The sequence below is a fragment of the Mugil cephalus genome, chromosome 18, assembly GCF_022458985.1.
Source record: "Mugil cephalus isolate CIBA_MC_2020 chromosome 18, CIBA_Mcephalus_1.1, whole genome shotgun sequence".
Lineage (NCBI taxonomy): Eukaryota > Metazoa > Chordata > Actinopteri > Mugiliformes > Mugilidae > Mugil > Mugil cephalus.
In genome coordinates, this window is record NC_061787.1 from 3,933,710 (window position 1) to 3,947,735 (window position 14,026).

A 14,026-nucleotide genomic window follows, 5' to 3' on the forward strand; every position below is an offset into this window, starting at 1 on the left:
TACATATTTTTTATTATTATTATTTTCTCAGAGCACTGTGGCACATAGAGAATCTGCATTTTTATTTATTTCTGTTTTTGCTTGTTAATATTTTTCCCGAAAACATGTCGTATGGATTGCGACGAACGATTGCACAGAAAAGTGAGTGGCCCGCCTGTGGTGCTGCACACGGTGCACCTCTTATTTTAAACGGGAACAGATCTTACATTTGCCTTCAGCTCGTCTTTATCTGGGTTACAACACGAGACGAGTCCTGTCTGGATCCGGCCTCACAAGTCAGTGACAATTATACACAGTCTCTTGCACACAACACTGAAAGATTTGTCAACTATGATTGGGCAATAAACACATTGTTCTATATCATATCCATCTTTTCACACATATACATATATTAACAAATTCTGAGATGAGATATTGTTATTATTATTATTATTATTAGATATTATTTTTGTTTTTTTTTACATTAGAAAAATACAGGACACTGATGATTGGACCCTTGTAGCTGTGCTTCTCATGGAAAATATTACATCAACTTCGTAAAACCAGAAACATGCTTTTATACATCAACACCTCCGGAGAACAAGATCGACAAAAGTACAGGATCGATGTGCGAAACCCAAAAGATGTGAAAGGCCTGGACTGAAAAGGTCACTAATAGAAGGAGCGGAGCATTCACACAGAAGATCATCACACCTTTTCCAGCATCGGGAAATCCGAAAACCCTGCTCTCACGCGGAGCCCGAAGCGAAACCGTAGAGATTCTGACTCGTGTAAATGCTCAGAGAAAAGAAACAGCACACGAGAAATGAAAGGCAGTAATTCTCAGATGTAGTGTTTGAGTAAAACAAGTTTAAATCGCCTCTCGTCACCTGGCAGCATTTACCATCGTCATTACCGGCAGAATATCAAATGGTAAATGCAGGTTTACACTGAAAGCACTTTGAGTCGTCACACATGAGCGGGTCTGGTAGGACTGACTGAGGAGGGGTTTTCGCGCGGGGGAGAGAATAAAGCCTTTAAGTTGCAATAGTACGTGTTTCAGTGGTATTGCATAAAAACGTTCAGTTAAGTACAAAAATAAATTGCTTGTAACAAAATCATGGTTTCATGGCATTTGTTATTATATAGCCCATCAGACTTGGTTATGTAGAAATCTTTACAAGATTCGCTGAATGCAAGAACATGAAAATACAACCCTCCGTTCAAATAAAAGGCCACGAAGTTTTAAAGCAAACACGGAGAATGACGGGGAGGAGGAGGAGGAGGAAGAAGAAGAAGAAGAAGAAGAAGAAGAAGAAGAAGAAGAAGAAGAAGAATAGCCGCGTCGGGGGGGAACAGGCCGAGTGCACGAAACGAGGCTTTTCAATTTGGAGCCATTTAAAGGCAGCAGCTCACAGCTTCCACACTAAGGCCGCGGTGTAGGCGTGCGTCTCTGCTAATTACTTCTCATCAGCGTTTGCTTTTCTAAATAAACGGGACGGCACTTCTCCGCTGAAGGAGCTTTCACGCGGGTGGAGATGAGAAAAATTGATCCCTACGCGCTGAACATGAAGTATTAACCAGCAGACAAATGCTAGAAGGACTGAGGACAGGCAGACACGGCAAGCTTGGCAAAAATATAAAGCTTAAAAAGTTTAAAGCTGCTCCAACGGGTAATTTTAGAATAAAAATACTTCTTAGTATATTTCAGGTCATAGTTTAGCGTTTCAGGCAAGAGAGAGGTGAGATGTGGGAGCATTTAAAACAATAGAAGATCTGTGTAATGACAGTAAAGTAGGATTTAGTTTGGTGTCTGGTTGGAGATTTTTTACAAAAACTTTGTAAATGAAGCTGGATCCTGTTATAATTTCTGTCTCAGAAACTGTGCAGCACTAGAACGGAGGAAGAACTCCCATCATTTAACCACTTGATAACGATACTAACAGATACCCGCCATCTACAGAAAATAAAATAAGTCTTAAGCCACAAACTGGAGGACTATAAGAGGATCTGGGGACCAATGATCACGTGTACGTGTCACTCATACAGCCTGAACATGTATTTCTACTGGGCAGAATAGCACAGGGCCGGGTGCTTGTTGTATTATTATCATGATAACTTTGTATTTTTAAGTTCAGTCTCTTTTCTCACACTTTGTTTGAACTAAAGGAAGCCTTACTTTCATATCTATATATCTGTTATATCTGCTTCCCAATAAAAACATTTGAAACTAAAGTGCATCATCTCTCATCTGCCACCCACATTACTAAACTCTACTACCCTTCATGAAAAAATAGAGTATTAAAGGATATCGTAGACTGTATGTAAGTACACACAGACAACGCGTCTCTACTCTCTTGCATTGGCTGAACTGACGCCACTTTCCCGGGGGTAACGGGCGGCGTCGTCTTGCAATTTCGGAGCTAGGGTCCGATCTGCACAGCCATGATACTGACGAATCGCCGCCCACACTTCCTCCAGACTATCGCGTGTTTTCATTTAATTAAAACTAAATCAGAAAAAATTAACTCTTGAACATGCATCAGCATGATATAATCTGTGTAAAATGACAGAAACCATCCTAGAAAATAATGTATTTTAGTGTTTTAGTTCGACATAAGCCCCGCCCACTAATATGGAGCCTCCAGCCACCAGGGGGAGCTCTACTTGCTCTGGCTTCACTTCTTCCCAGTCTATGGCATAATATTTTATCGATATCTCACAGTTTGGCAGCTCTGGTTCACACAGCTTCTCAGTGCACAGCTTTCTGGCGCATGTGGACATTATGGCACAATTCAACTGGCATCAAATATTTATTCGTCACTTGATCGCTGCAGATATTTTGTTGGAATAAGTTCTCAAGGCTCTAATAGTTTTCAAAAACCCATCCAAGGCTGGTGGAGACCAAAACAGAGCAAAAAGAGAAGTGACTATTTGACCTAGTTTAGACTTGTTAAGCTTCATGAATGTGCTGAAGTTCGCCGTGTCTTCCGTTACCAGTCTTTATGCCACGCTAAGCTAACTGGCTGCTGTATCGTAGCTTCATATTTAGCGTGCAGACATGAGAGTGGCGTGGATTTTCTTCTTGAAAGCAAATTATTACATTTGCAAAAATGTTTAATAGTTAATTAGTTTCCAGCTGTGCCCCTAGGATGGTGCATATCTCAAATGTGCTTTATTCCTTCGTTACCATCTTGCACATTAAAGAGGCAAAAACCATTTTGGACCTGACGCTTGGAGCATCTGAACGCTATTTTCCGGTAAGTGCATCCATTGTTTTTTTAAAACTGTTAGAATATCAAAAGTGTTACAATCGCCCTCCCCTGAAATGAGGAGTACCATCTGATAGCTGTTAACGTATGTAAAAACTGACAATCATCGGAAAGGAAAAGAAAGCTCCGAAGGGGGAAAAACATCAAACTCCTCGTATTTGGTGAGAAAGACTAACGCGGTATAAAACATGGCTCAGCCTCTTTTTGGGGACACTGAATCACAGAAGGTTTCACATGATTTTTCCACAGCTTCATTGTACATTAAATCACAACACCCTTGCAAACAAGATAAAAAAAGAAAAAAAAGAAAATGAGTTATCTTGGTCTGTACAGATATTCTTTTTGAGTCGGACTGTGAGGATTGTTTGCAGATTTTAAGGCAGAGACACTGAGCGTTGAGTCACCCTCGCATGGCGTACAGTATCATGGATGGTATGTGGTGAGGAGGATTTACCGGGAACTGGGAACCAGGAACCAGACTGGGCGGACGTGGTACCGTGCTTTGCTGAGTGGATGAGTGCTGGGTGGGTTCACACAGGGCAGGTGTTGGCTCCTGCTTAGCCTGGAGCTAGAGGCGGACGCTGGGTCAAGGCACTGGATGTGAAGGGCCCCCCGTCCCTGGTGGGGCTCTGAACTGGCCCTGAGGGACTCCTTGTGCTGTTGACCGTCACTACGGTCGAAACACTTTCACCTGCTGCTCTGGCTCCGACTTTTCTGAAATGAAAAAGAAAAAAAAAAAGAAAATATAAATTCAGATAATGGACACGGGTTTTCTGCGGACGTCCTGTGGTGTCTGGTAACTAGATGTCCTTAGTGAGGGCTACCCAGCCATCATGGAAACCAGGCTCTGATCAAGCACATATTTAAACCTCAACTTCCCACTAGTGTCTCAGAACTGAAGAAGCTACTCAGATTCAGGTGAAACGTCTTCAGTCTACGAGTCAAGTTGAATTCATTCATCGCCTTTTCAATTTGGGATCCGGTGAAATATGTCTGTGAAGGTTCTCAGTCATCCCGGTCATGGTAATCCAAAAGGAGGCCCGGTGGACACCTTGTCGCTGTTCTTCATGTTTTGAGTTGTTTCTAAAGTGTTTTTGTGTCTGTGTCAGTCTGCATCCTGCTGCCATCAATGAGCGTCACTACTATGCAACTGGCCAAACAACCACATCTCCCTGGACACTGTTTAGTCAACTACTTTTATTCATAATGACAATTCTGTAAGTTTGTTGATTAGTCTTTTATTTTATTTTACTAGACCACACTTTTTTTTCTCCTGGTTTTTAAGAGTGTTTACTTTTATGTGCAACAAAGCTACTGCGACAAAGTCATTTCCCTTGTGGATGAAGTCTAAAGAGAGAAATCATAGAATATTAATTTAAATAATATAAATACAACTATACAATAAATAAATTAAACAATATAAAATGAAATTCACAACAAACTGTCATAAATATCATAATAAAAACAGTGGCAGACACATCTTTAAATACAGATCAGTATCATTATTGTTACCAATTAACACACACATTCACCCAATAATGTATTTCTACTTTATTGTTCTTGTTAGCCACCATTCGTTTTTTGTGTCGTCATATTTTCTGGTGTTTTGGGTTTTATAACAACATAACACGTAATATTAATAGATTATAATAATATTATAAGGTGGAGGGGGTTTTTTTTGCCTCTCCCTGCACTGTTTCATTATTATGTATTTTTAAAATGTCCAAAATAAATAAAACTAAAAAAAAAAAAAAGACATTACATTTCTAAGATTTTAGACAAATGCGTCGTCATATGTTTAATCAAATTCCGGGTGAACAGGTGTTACCTCCCCTGCACAATATCTCCTTCGAACACTTGTTGCAGGTTGCCAAGTCTGCAACTTCTGAGGTGAAGTCCAGCCAAACTTTTGACTGTTTTACCCGGATTTACACCGGACGCGTCTACAGTGGTTACTTCAGTGGTTACTTCAGTGGAGTCCATGCAGGTGAAAATCTGATGTCACGTGTAGCATCGGCTCAGCTATAGAGCTAAAGGGGCCAGTATCAGTACCCATCCCTGGTCTGGTCTGGTCTGGTCTGGTCTAGGTGGTGGTTCATGTCTAAGTAACACACAAATGTGTTCCAAAAATGTCCTTACTTCATGTCCTCTTAATGTTGACCAGTGCACATCTCAGTGTCCTGGACAGTCTTCCGGGGCTATGGATTTAGAAGACACTGTACGATGCCCTGGTAGAAAGATCCCTGGATGTACAATCAATGACATGATTACACGTCTTGATCACTGATTTGGCCTCATTGTCCTTCCTGCCGTCCGTCTTTGGAGTCACACTGAATCAGGGCTATTGTGCGGACGCGGCTGAAGGAAAAAAAGGGAAAGAGACGAAAATAAAGGAAGGGCCGACAGAAAGGGGCCTTTCACCGACATGAAAAGGGGCCGACTTCTTGTTGGTTGATAAAACAGCCTCACCCTCCTGCTCCGGTGTGTGTGTCTGTGTGTGTCCATTTGGCTGCTGTACATCTAATGGGGCCTTTCAGTTACTTAGACCCTTTTTAGCAAATGTATTCCCTTTTGCATCCATTCAGCGTCTCCCCTCTTAGGACAAAGCGTGAAATGCGTGACGTTAACTAAAGGCGAATAAAAGTGTCCCGCCGTCTTTGTCTCAGCCGCTGTTTCGAGCTCTCTCGGTTTCACACAGAGACGACCGGTGCATTGCATGCACAAGGCTCTATGACATAAGTTAACGGACTCCCTTTAATGAGCTTCTCAGATTCTTGCAGTAAATAATAACGTACAGCAAAGGAAAAAAGTTTTCGGACACCCCATGCATTTGTGAAATGTTGCATTAAGAGTCACTCTTAGGTCTTCAAGTGCAATTTCTACATAAGAAATGGGCCATTTTGGTGTCAGTGATCCACTAATGAAGGCCGTGCTTTTTACTGAAAGACGTGATTTTCAGTTGCCGTGCTTCGTGTCTATATAAAGCTGGTACATTTGAAAGGTCTTCAGAGAGAAAAATGGCTAAAACGAGGACGCCTGAAGACACCGATTCTCAGCTGGGAAGGGTACAGCTGCCGCCAGATCACCAGGAAGTGCAGATGCAGTCGCTGCAGCAGTTGGATCCACTCAGAAATACAGACGAACCAACAGCTTGGAAGACAAACCAACATCTGGTCGTCCAAGAGTTTCTTCAGCAAGAGATGACCTCGTCCTGATCCGCAAAACCACAGAACAGCATCACAGGAGCTTTAAAAGCAGTGGTTAAACTAAACCACCCACCCTCACTGTCCGTGGTCGACTTTTAGGTCACGGCTTAAGGTCCTACAAGGCTGTCAAGAAGCCCCTGATCAATGAGAGACTGACGTTAGCCAGGAACTGGAAGAAGATTCTGTGGTCAGATGAATCCAGTTTCCAGCTTCATCTTCCTCCTGTTAATGTGAGGCTACGCAGAATGCCAAGCGAAGCATGTACAGTACGTACTGTCAGGCATGGGGGAGGCAGTATCATGATTCGGGTATCCATGAGAGCTGCTGGTGTTGGTCATCTCACTGTCTGTGATTGAACTCTGACAACTACTGAGCCATTATCCACATGCTCCCTTTCTGCACATGCTCTGTTCCATCTAGGTTGAAACTGGATGTTTAAACCACATAATGCTCCTTGGAGCACAGTATCCAGGTCTTAGAGTGTGACCAGATCAATCCTTTACATGAGCCTCATTGAAAATCTGTGGTGGATCATCAAAAGATCTGTTTCAAAGCACAAACCAAAGAATTTAGCCCTGAACAGTGTGAAAATCTCTCCACTAGAGCTCTACTTTGAACTAATGGCACGAGGACGAAATATTTATTTGATGATGTGATGATTATTTGTTGACTTTGGTGGCGACACGGTTGAGAACTGACATAATGAAACTGTCAAGAATTTAGTTTTGTCAGTTTTTCTTGTTTCTTAATAGACAAAATAAATATAATTTGTATTTGTTTGCATCTCTCTAATGCAGCCACAAAAAAGATTTTCCACAAATATTCCATGATAATATTTAGAAAAAAAAAATTTTAAGTGTACCTTGGCTCGTACCTTTCAGTGGAGGCGCTGGAAGTTTCCTCCTCTGATGGCGTGACGAGTCCAGGGTTTGAGGCTGAAATCAGAAACCTCATGTAAATTAATAAACCACAAAGATTTAGCTGCTATATGTTTTTCTTTTTAATTTTAACCTACTGAGCCCAGAGTTTTTGCTTGGTGTGCATTTTTAATTTCTCCAAGGTGGAAAACTAAGCATCGTCTTTGGACAGGACGTAGTTTTTGGGAAAGAAAAATGTCCTCATGTGTGGACACAGGGATTATTTCACTATATATTACAATAAAGTCACCAAATTATAAAACCGTCTACTTTAATGCCTGTGCATGGCTGTGCAAGGATAGCAAGTTGTGATAGAATTTGTTAAATTTGTGCATCATATCAAACTAGAAAAGTTTCAACTGAAGAATTTAATCAGATTTTGTACATTTGCTTCTTTTGTCTAGTGATCCGCTGCAGGATGAATCCACTAAAACACCAACTATCATGTTTTTACACTAACTAGTAAATGAAGCAGGATAATCTGCCACAAACCTATAACTTTACATCCACATATGAGGACGCAGGGTCTCGGGAGGTTAAATACAAAAACCTGTCACTTTTCACTAGTATGTCAAGGAGAAGGGGAGTGAGGTACCTTAGACTTTGGCTTGAACTTAGAGAAGCGATTGCACACAGCCACGTTTAACCCAGCTGTCTTCAGAGCTGATATCCTGGCTTCAATATTTGATATCTTCAAGCAGAGAGAAGGGATATTTCACACAACACTAGAAAAAACAACAGCACAACAAACCAAGACTCCAGCTAGAGCTGTACCTGTAGCTCAGACTGCTGGACCTGAGCGGCTGCTGTAGCCACTTGATCTTCCAAGAAGGCCAGCTCTGTGTCTGTGGTCCCACTGCTAATGCTGCGAGCACACTGCTCCAGGTCGCCCAGCGCCCCCTCCAGGCCGTACACGGCACCGGCAGCCAGGTACACCTGAAGAGAAGGAGAAAACGAGGTTCCCGTGAGCGCTGAACCTCCAGGAGGTGAGACTAATTGTGTTCCGCTTACGTTCTCCTCCATCTTGGTGAGCCTCTGGTCCAGCCTGCGGGTGTCGGAGCTGCTGGACATGGGAGAAGCACACATGGACTCAGAAGGGGTGTAGCTCTCTCCGGCCGCCTCGCCGATCAGCTCCTCTGTGGCGTTCAGAACCTTCAGCACCTCCGTGGTGATGCTGCAGAGCGAGGCCGCCGAGTACTTCTGCATCAGGTAAAGAACACACACAAACACAGTCAATCATCAGAGTTAAGAGGAAACATGTGAAATAGATTTACAACAGAAAATTAGGGTTAGCGATGAACGGGAAAACTGTATTAAATAAGGAATACAGAAAAATTAGGAAGCATGTATTTAAAATCTGTATTTGTCATAGTAAAGACAATTATGTAACATATACCACTCGCAGCTGCCAGTCACAGAGGAAATGCAACAAAGTGATAAATGCAGACAAATAAGGCGGAAGAAAAAATAAATAATAATTTTAAAAAAAAGGATGAAACCAGAGGAGTAGACTTTTAATCGAAATATGCCGGAGTGGACTGACAAACTTGTATTAAACAAATGCAGGACAGCATTTATCAAAGCAAGTAGAGCTCCCCCTGGTGGCTGGAGGCTGCAGCATAGCTCATAAGCTCCACCCCCTCCATGTTAGTGGATGGGACTTGAGCGAAGCTAAAACACTACAGTACTCATCAAATAATGTTTTTCAAACATAGTTTGATGGTTTCTGTCGTTTTAGGTAGTTAATATACTGTAATGTGGATGTAAGCTCAAGTGTCCCACTTGAATTTAAACTTTAAACATGACTGTTTTCGCACATTTTGTGGAATACACTGGGTGAGGAAGAGGAACAAAGAGATGATTTTCACAAGGTATAGGAATGAAGAAGAGGTACTTTAAATATTATAATATTTTTGCTATTATTGTTGTTGTTACTGTTATTATTATTATTATTTAGCAGATGAGGAACAAAACATTGAATAATGTATATTAATATTAATACTAATGCTATATTTAAAGGGGGTGGGGCCAGATAAGCATGTTGATTTTATTTTTCTGTCTTTTGTTTCTTTTTCAGTTGTATATGAACATGATGCATCTCTTTTCTTTTGAATGAAAAGTGTAATTTTTTTTCACTTTAGTTGGTTATTTGATGCCATAGAACAGGATGTGACATAATGGCGACCAGTTGCCATGGCAACCACTCCGTGAAGTGGTCCCGTGGACCATCAGAGTTGTAAAAACGATTTTTGATAACAAGTACAGTGTATAATCCAACATTTCTTTGTGACTGGTGGAGGTAGAGCAGAGCGTGGTGTCATGGCTCTACTCTCTGACCATACTGATCAGACTCTGGCTCCAAAGTCGTAAGATGGCACTGCCTGTATCCCCGGGAAAATAGCATCAGTTTGGGCAATGAGAGGAAGTGGAGACACGTAGTCCATATTTATATACAGTCTATGCCCCCAGTCCCTTAATCACGTTAGTGACTATAGTCAATATATTGGTTCCTAAACTCAGGTCGTCTGTGATAACTGATAATAACGCTGAAGATGCCTTGATGTTGTTTTAGTTTCCTGATGGACAAATGAAAACACAGAGCAAGAAAAGGATGTTGTAGCACAGAGAGACGTTCTGTAATGAATGATTCGCCGGCCGAAGCTTTGATCAGCGGGATCGGAGCCACATCGATCCGTCTCTCTGTGACAGGAAAAAAAAAGATGATGCCACATTTGAAGTGTACAACTTAAAACCTCACGATTCTGCCATCTTTCATGAACGGAGACGCGCAGACGGATGTTCTGACATATTGATTTGGGCTGATCAATGGAAGAGTGAGGACTTGCCAAAGAAGCAGGGATCAAACAGCCTGACACAGACAAGCTGCCAAAAGATCAAAAGATATACTCGTCCTACGTCCATATGGAGAAATATAACGAAAGAGTACAAACCACGGCGAAACATATGTTAAAAAATAAATCCTGAATAACGAACGGGCTGCTTCTCCATCTCCAGCTCCATCTTCGCAATTTTCAAATTGCTTGTTTTGGATCAATAAAGATGGAACACATTGAGTAAACTGAGGAGGTTCGGAGATACAAACATTTCAGAGTTTCAGTCGTCATTGTCGAAAGTGAAGCAGGAAGTAGAAGCAAAAATTAACCCAACTGGCAAAAAAAGACACAGCGCCGACTAGTGTTTGGGTGGAGTTATTACAGAGTTAACCAGACTGACGAGCGCACGATAAATATAAATGGCTATAACCTGCAGTAACCTAGAAGAGACACTTCACACATTAACATTTTGCACTTTAAGTGAACTCACAAGCGTATTTCAAGACAAAAGCTCCAAACTATTTCCGTCTTTTAGGGTGATTTGATGTAAATAAATGCAGCCTAGATGGAAAACAAGCTAGTCAGGGACAAAGTAATATTTAAAATTTTACATTCAAGTATTTTAAAATTTTACACATCAGTAGACCTAGATTATTATTAACTACTAGACGACTGCCACCTACACATGTTAAGACCTTTTAGAAAATCACATTTTCTAGCACGTTTCTAATGTGTTTTTTCTTGTACCTTCTAAAGGTCACGCATGTTTATTAATTCAATAACGGCAACATTTTAGACGTTCCTTCGAAACGGTGTAAAAATACAAGATAAGGACTTGAATATCACGGCCATTGTCCCGTGTCCTGCCTGAGTCACACCAAACTGAGCCGCCCTGACAAATTTGTAAAGGGAGCTGTGAAAAACAAACTGAAATAGATAACACCAGCACATGTGTCATACAGAGACAAGCATTGCTCATACAGTAAGGAGCACTCATAATGAGACTGGCTAATGGCCAACGCCGACCCCCGCACCTCAGATGTAATACAGTGTGTGTGTGTGTCTATACGCCTGGCTTTGAGTGGGTTTGACTTTCTTTTTGAGTGGGTCTATTTGTTCATAAACACAGTGGGTTCACACTGTGTACTGGGACACTGTTTTTAATCTAATGGGCTGCAGTCTTACACCTAGTTTACAGACGATGATCATCCCAGTTCTGTCAGACATAGTCACTGTGCAAGTCTTAAATCCATTTTCATTCAGGAAATAATTCATCAGTCAAACTAAATTAACACAGACGATCAGCTACAACATTATGACCACTGACAGGAGAAGTGACTAACATTTAAACCGTCTTTTGATAATTCAATGTTAGAGAGAGTCTGTCCAACAAGGTAAAGGAGCGTCTGAGCTATCCCTCTATGCTGATTGGTTCTGAGCTGGTCACGTGTTTCATGGGCGCCACGTTAGATACATCTAACCAATATTCACCCATAGAGAGGTGGCAATAACAGTTGGATTAAAAGTTAAAACACACCACAGTGCAACACAGGATCAGGAAAACACGGAGGAAACTCCACCGTGAACAGAAACAGGCAGAAGAACTGGATGTCAACTGATTTCTAACTATTACGTGAGGTAAATGTCAATGTCTCTCTTTGACGTTTGTTAAGATTTTATATAGAAAAATTAAAGTCGTACCATCATTAATGTGAACCTTAATCTTAAAAACACCACTTTACAAATGAATGAAGTTTGAAGCTAACCTAGCCTTATGCTAATCTTATGCTAGCTAGTTATCTAGACTAAAGGCTTAGAAAAATAGCAGCTAGCGTCATATAAACAGTGAAACTCCATGTGTTCATGTAATTTATGTCCATGTAGATAGACAAATTTAACTGACACGTAACTTTGGCTACATAACTTCATGGCTAGCATGCTAATGCTATAATGATAATAGTAAATAACAGTGAGACTAGTTTAATTTCAACCTTTTAATGGTGATGTATGAACACGGAGACTGAGGAGAAGGTAAACATAGCTTCATGACTGATGAGGTGATTGGGCTACAAAGCATTTTACAGGCTCATTTAAGATATTTAAAGTAAGTAGACGCTGGGATATTTAAGTGAGGACCTTTACATGTTGACAGACGTTAGATATAACATTTATAGGCTCGTTAATGGTGAAAATAAGACATTTATTTCAAAGTAGCACATCCTCCTCATAGGGTTACACTGTAGAATCTAACATGGCAAACATGGCGCCCATGATTTGAGTTGGACAGACTCTCTCTAATATACAGCTCTGGAACAGACACTCCTTGATGTCATTAATGCACAAAAGAAGAGAGGTAAATGCTCTAAGTGGGAATGGATGTTGTTGTTAATGTGTGCGTGGCCTAAATTAAGCCAGCGTGTCATCAAACGTCACATCAGGATGTCTTTGGGTTCTGGCTGATGCCTCTCACCTGATGTAAGACAGAGGAGAGCAACTGAAGCCTCAGCTGTTGCTCCGAGTCATTTTGTCCCACCTGACTCACAACCACAGACACACACATTCATGGAGAAACATGGGACGAGATGGACACAGATGGACAGCAGTCATTGTCACATAAATGCATGGATAACAGAGGAGGCTGAGAAAAAGAAATGCACATTTATTAAAAGACAAACAGACGGACTCTGATGCCAGAGGCTGAAAAAACAAAAAAAAAACAAACTTGGTCTCACCTGGTTGTTTGACAGCACCCCCTCCTGGGCAGAAGGAGTAACAGCAGGTGAACTGGCACTGGATCCGCTCCTCTTCGCTCCACTTTTCTGTCCTGCTTCTTTGTCCCCGTCTCTTTTGTGCTGTCTCTTACTTTGTCTGCTGGACTCTCTTTTGTCCCCTCGCTTGTGGCCCTGCTCATCGACCTTCTCTTCCAAACTCTCGCCCCCTTTCTCCAACCTTCTCTCCCTAACTCTCCCTTCTTCTCTCGTGGACGGACTCTTTATTAGTCTTTTCATCTCTTGCCCATTCACCTGCTCCACTGCTTGACTTGCCTTCGCCTTTAATTTGTCACTCGCCCGCTGCCTTTCTCTTTCAGTGTCACTCGGCCTCGGCTTCTCCCTCTGTCTGACGCTTTCTTTATCCTTCTGCTTGTCCACGGGCCACTTTGTGACGACGCGCTCCTCTTCAGACGAGCTGCTGTCTCTGCTGTTGGCGCGAATGACCAGCTGACTGAGTCGGGAGCGCAGCTCGTCTTCCAGAGGTTCTCCAGAGCCGGATCCAGGTCTCGAGACGCCGGAAGCGATCCGGGGTCCCGGGGCCAGAACGAGGGGCTGGGGGGGGCTGGGGATCGGGGAATTGGGCGCCACCGTGTCCAGGTCCTCCGGATCAGGTGTCATGGCGTCTAATTTGAAGGCGCCTGGTGCAGCGGTGGCCGCCGGCACAGGGTCGGGGAGGAGCTGGTCCTCACTCAAACCCCTCTTCAGCAGAGCGTTGAGTAGAAAACCACTGTTCTCCTTGAATGTGGAGACAGACGGATAGAATTGTAAAATTTAGACTGAGACTGTAACACATATGCCACGTTCAAAACTAATCTAAAGAAGTAATAAATAAATAAATACATACAATGTATTGTTTTTTTTTTGGTTTTATTTTTTCCCATATATATATATATATATATATATATATGTATATGTATATTTCTTTCATATTTTTCGATATTTATTTATTTTATTTTTATTTATATTTTTATTGATTTATTTACATTTATTTATTTAATTTTATTAGAATTATTTTATTATTAATTATATATATAATATATTCTTTTT

At 41.6% G+C, this 14,026-nt stretch overlaps 1 protein-coding gene across 1 annotated transcript in view; it reads right to left on the reverse strand.

Annotated features, from left to right (window-relative positions):
* Nucleotides 1-420: 420 nt before the first annotated feature.
* Nucleotides 421-14,026, reverse strand: part of myripb (myosin VIIA and Rab interacting protein b) — a 123,710-nt gene continuing 110,104 nt past the window's right edge. Inside the window, exons 11-17 of the mRNA XM_047568455.1 lie at nt 12,941-13,714; nt 12,679-12,741; nt 8,386-8,574; nt 8,149-8,310; nt 7,970-8,065; nt 7,332-7,392; nt 421-3,965 (exon numbers count right to left, since the gene is read on the reverse strand). Of these exons, the coding sequence (XP_047424411.1) occupies nt 3,922-3,965; nt 7,332-7,392; nt 7,970-8,065; nt 8,149-8,310; nt 8,386-8,574; nt 12,679-12,741; nt 12,941-13,714 (1,389 nt within the window). The 3' untranslated portion in view covers nt 421-3,921. The remainder of the gene's footprint in view (nt 3,966-7,331; nt 7,393-7,969; nt 8,066-8,148; nt 8,311-8,385; nt 8,575-12,678; nt 12,742-12,940; nt 13,715-14,026) is intronic.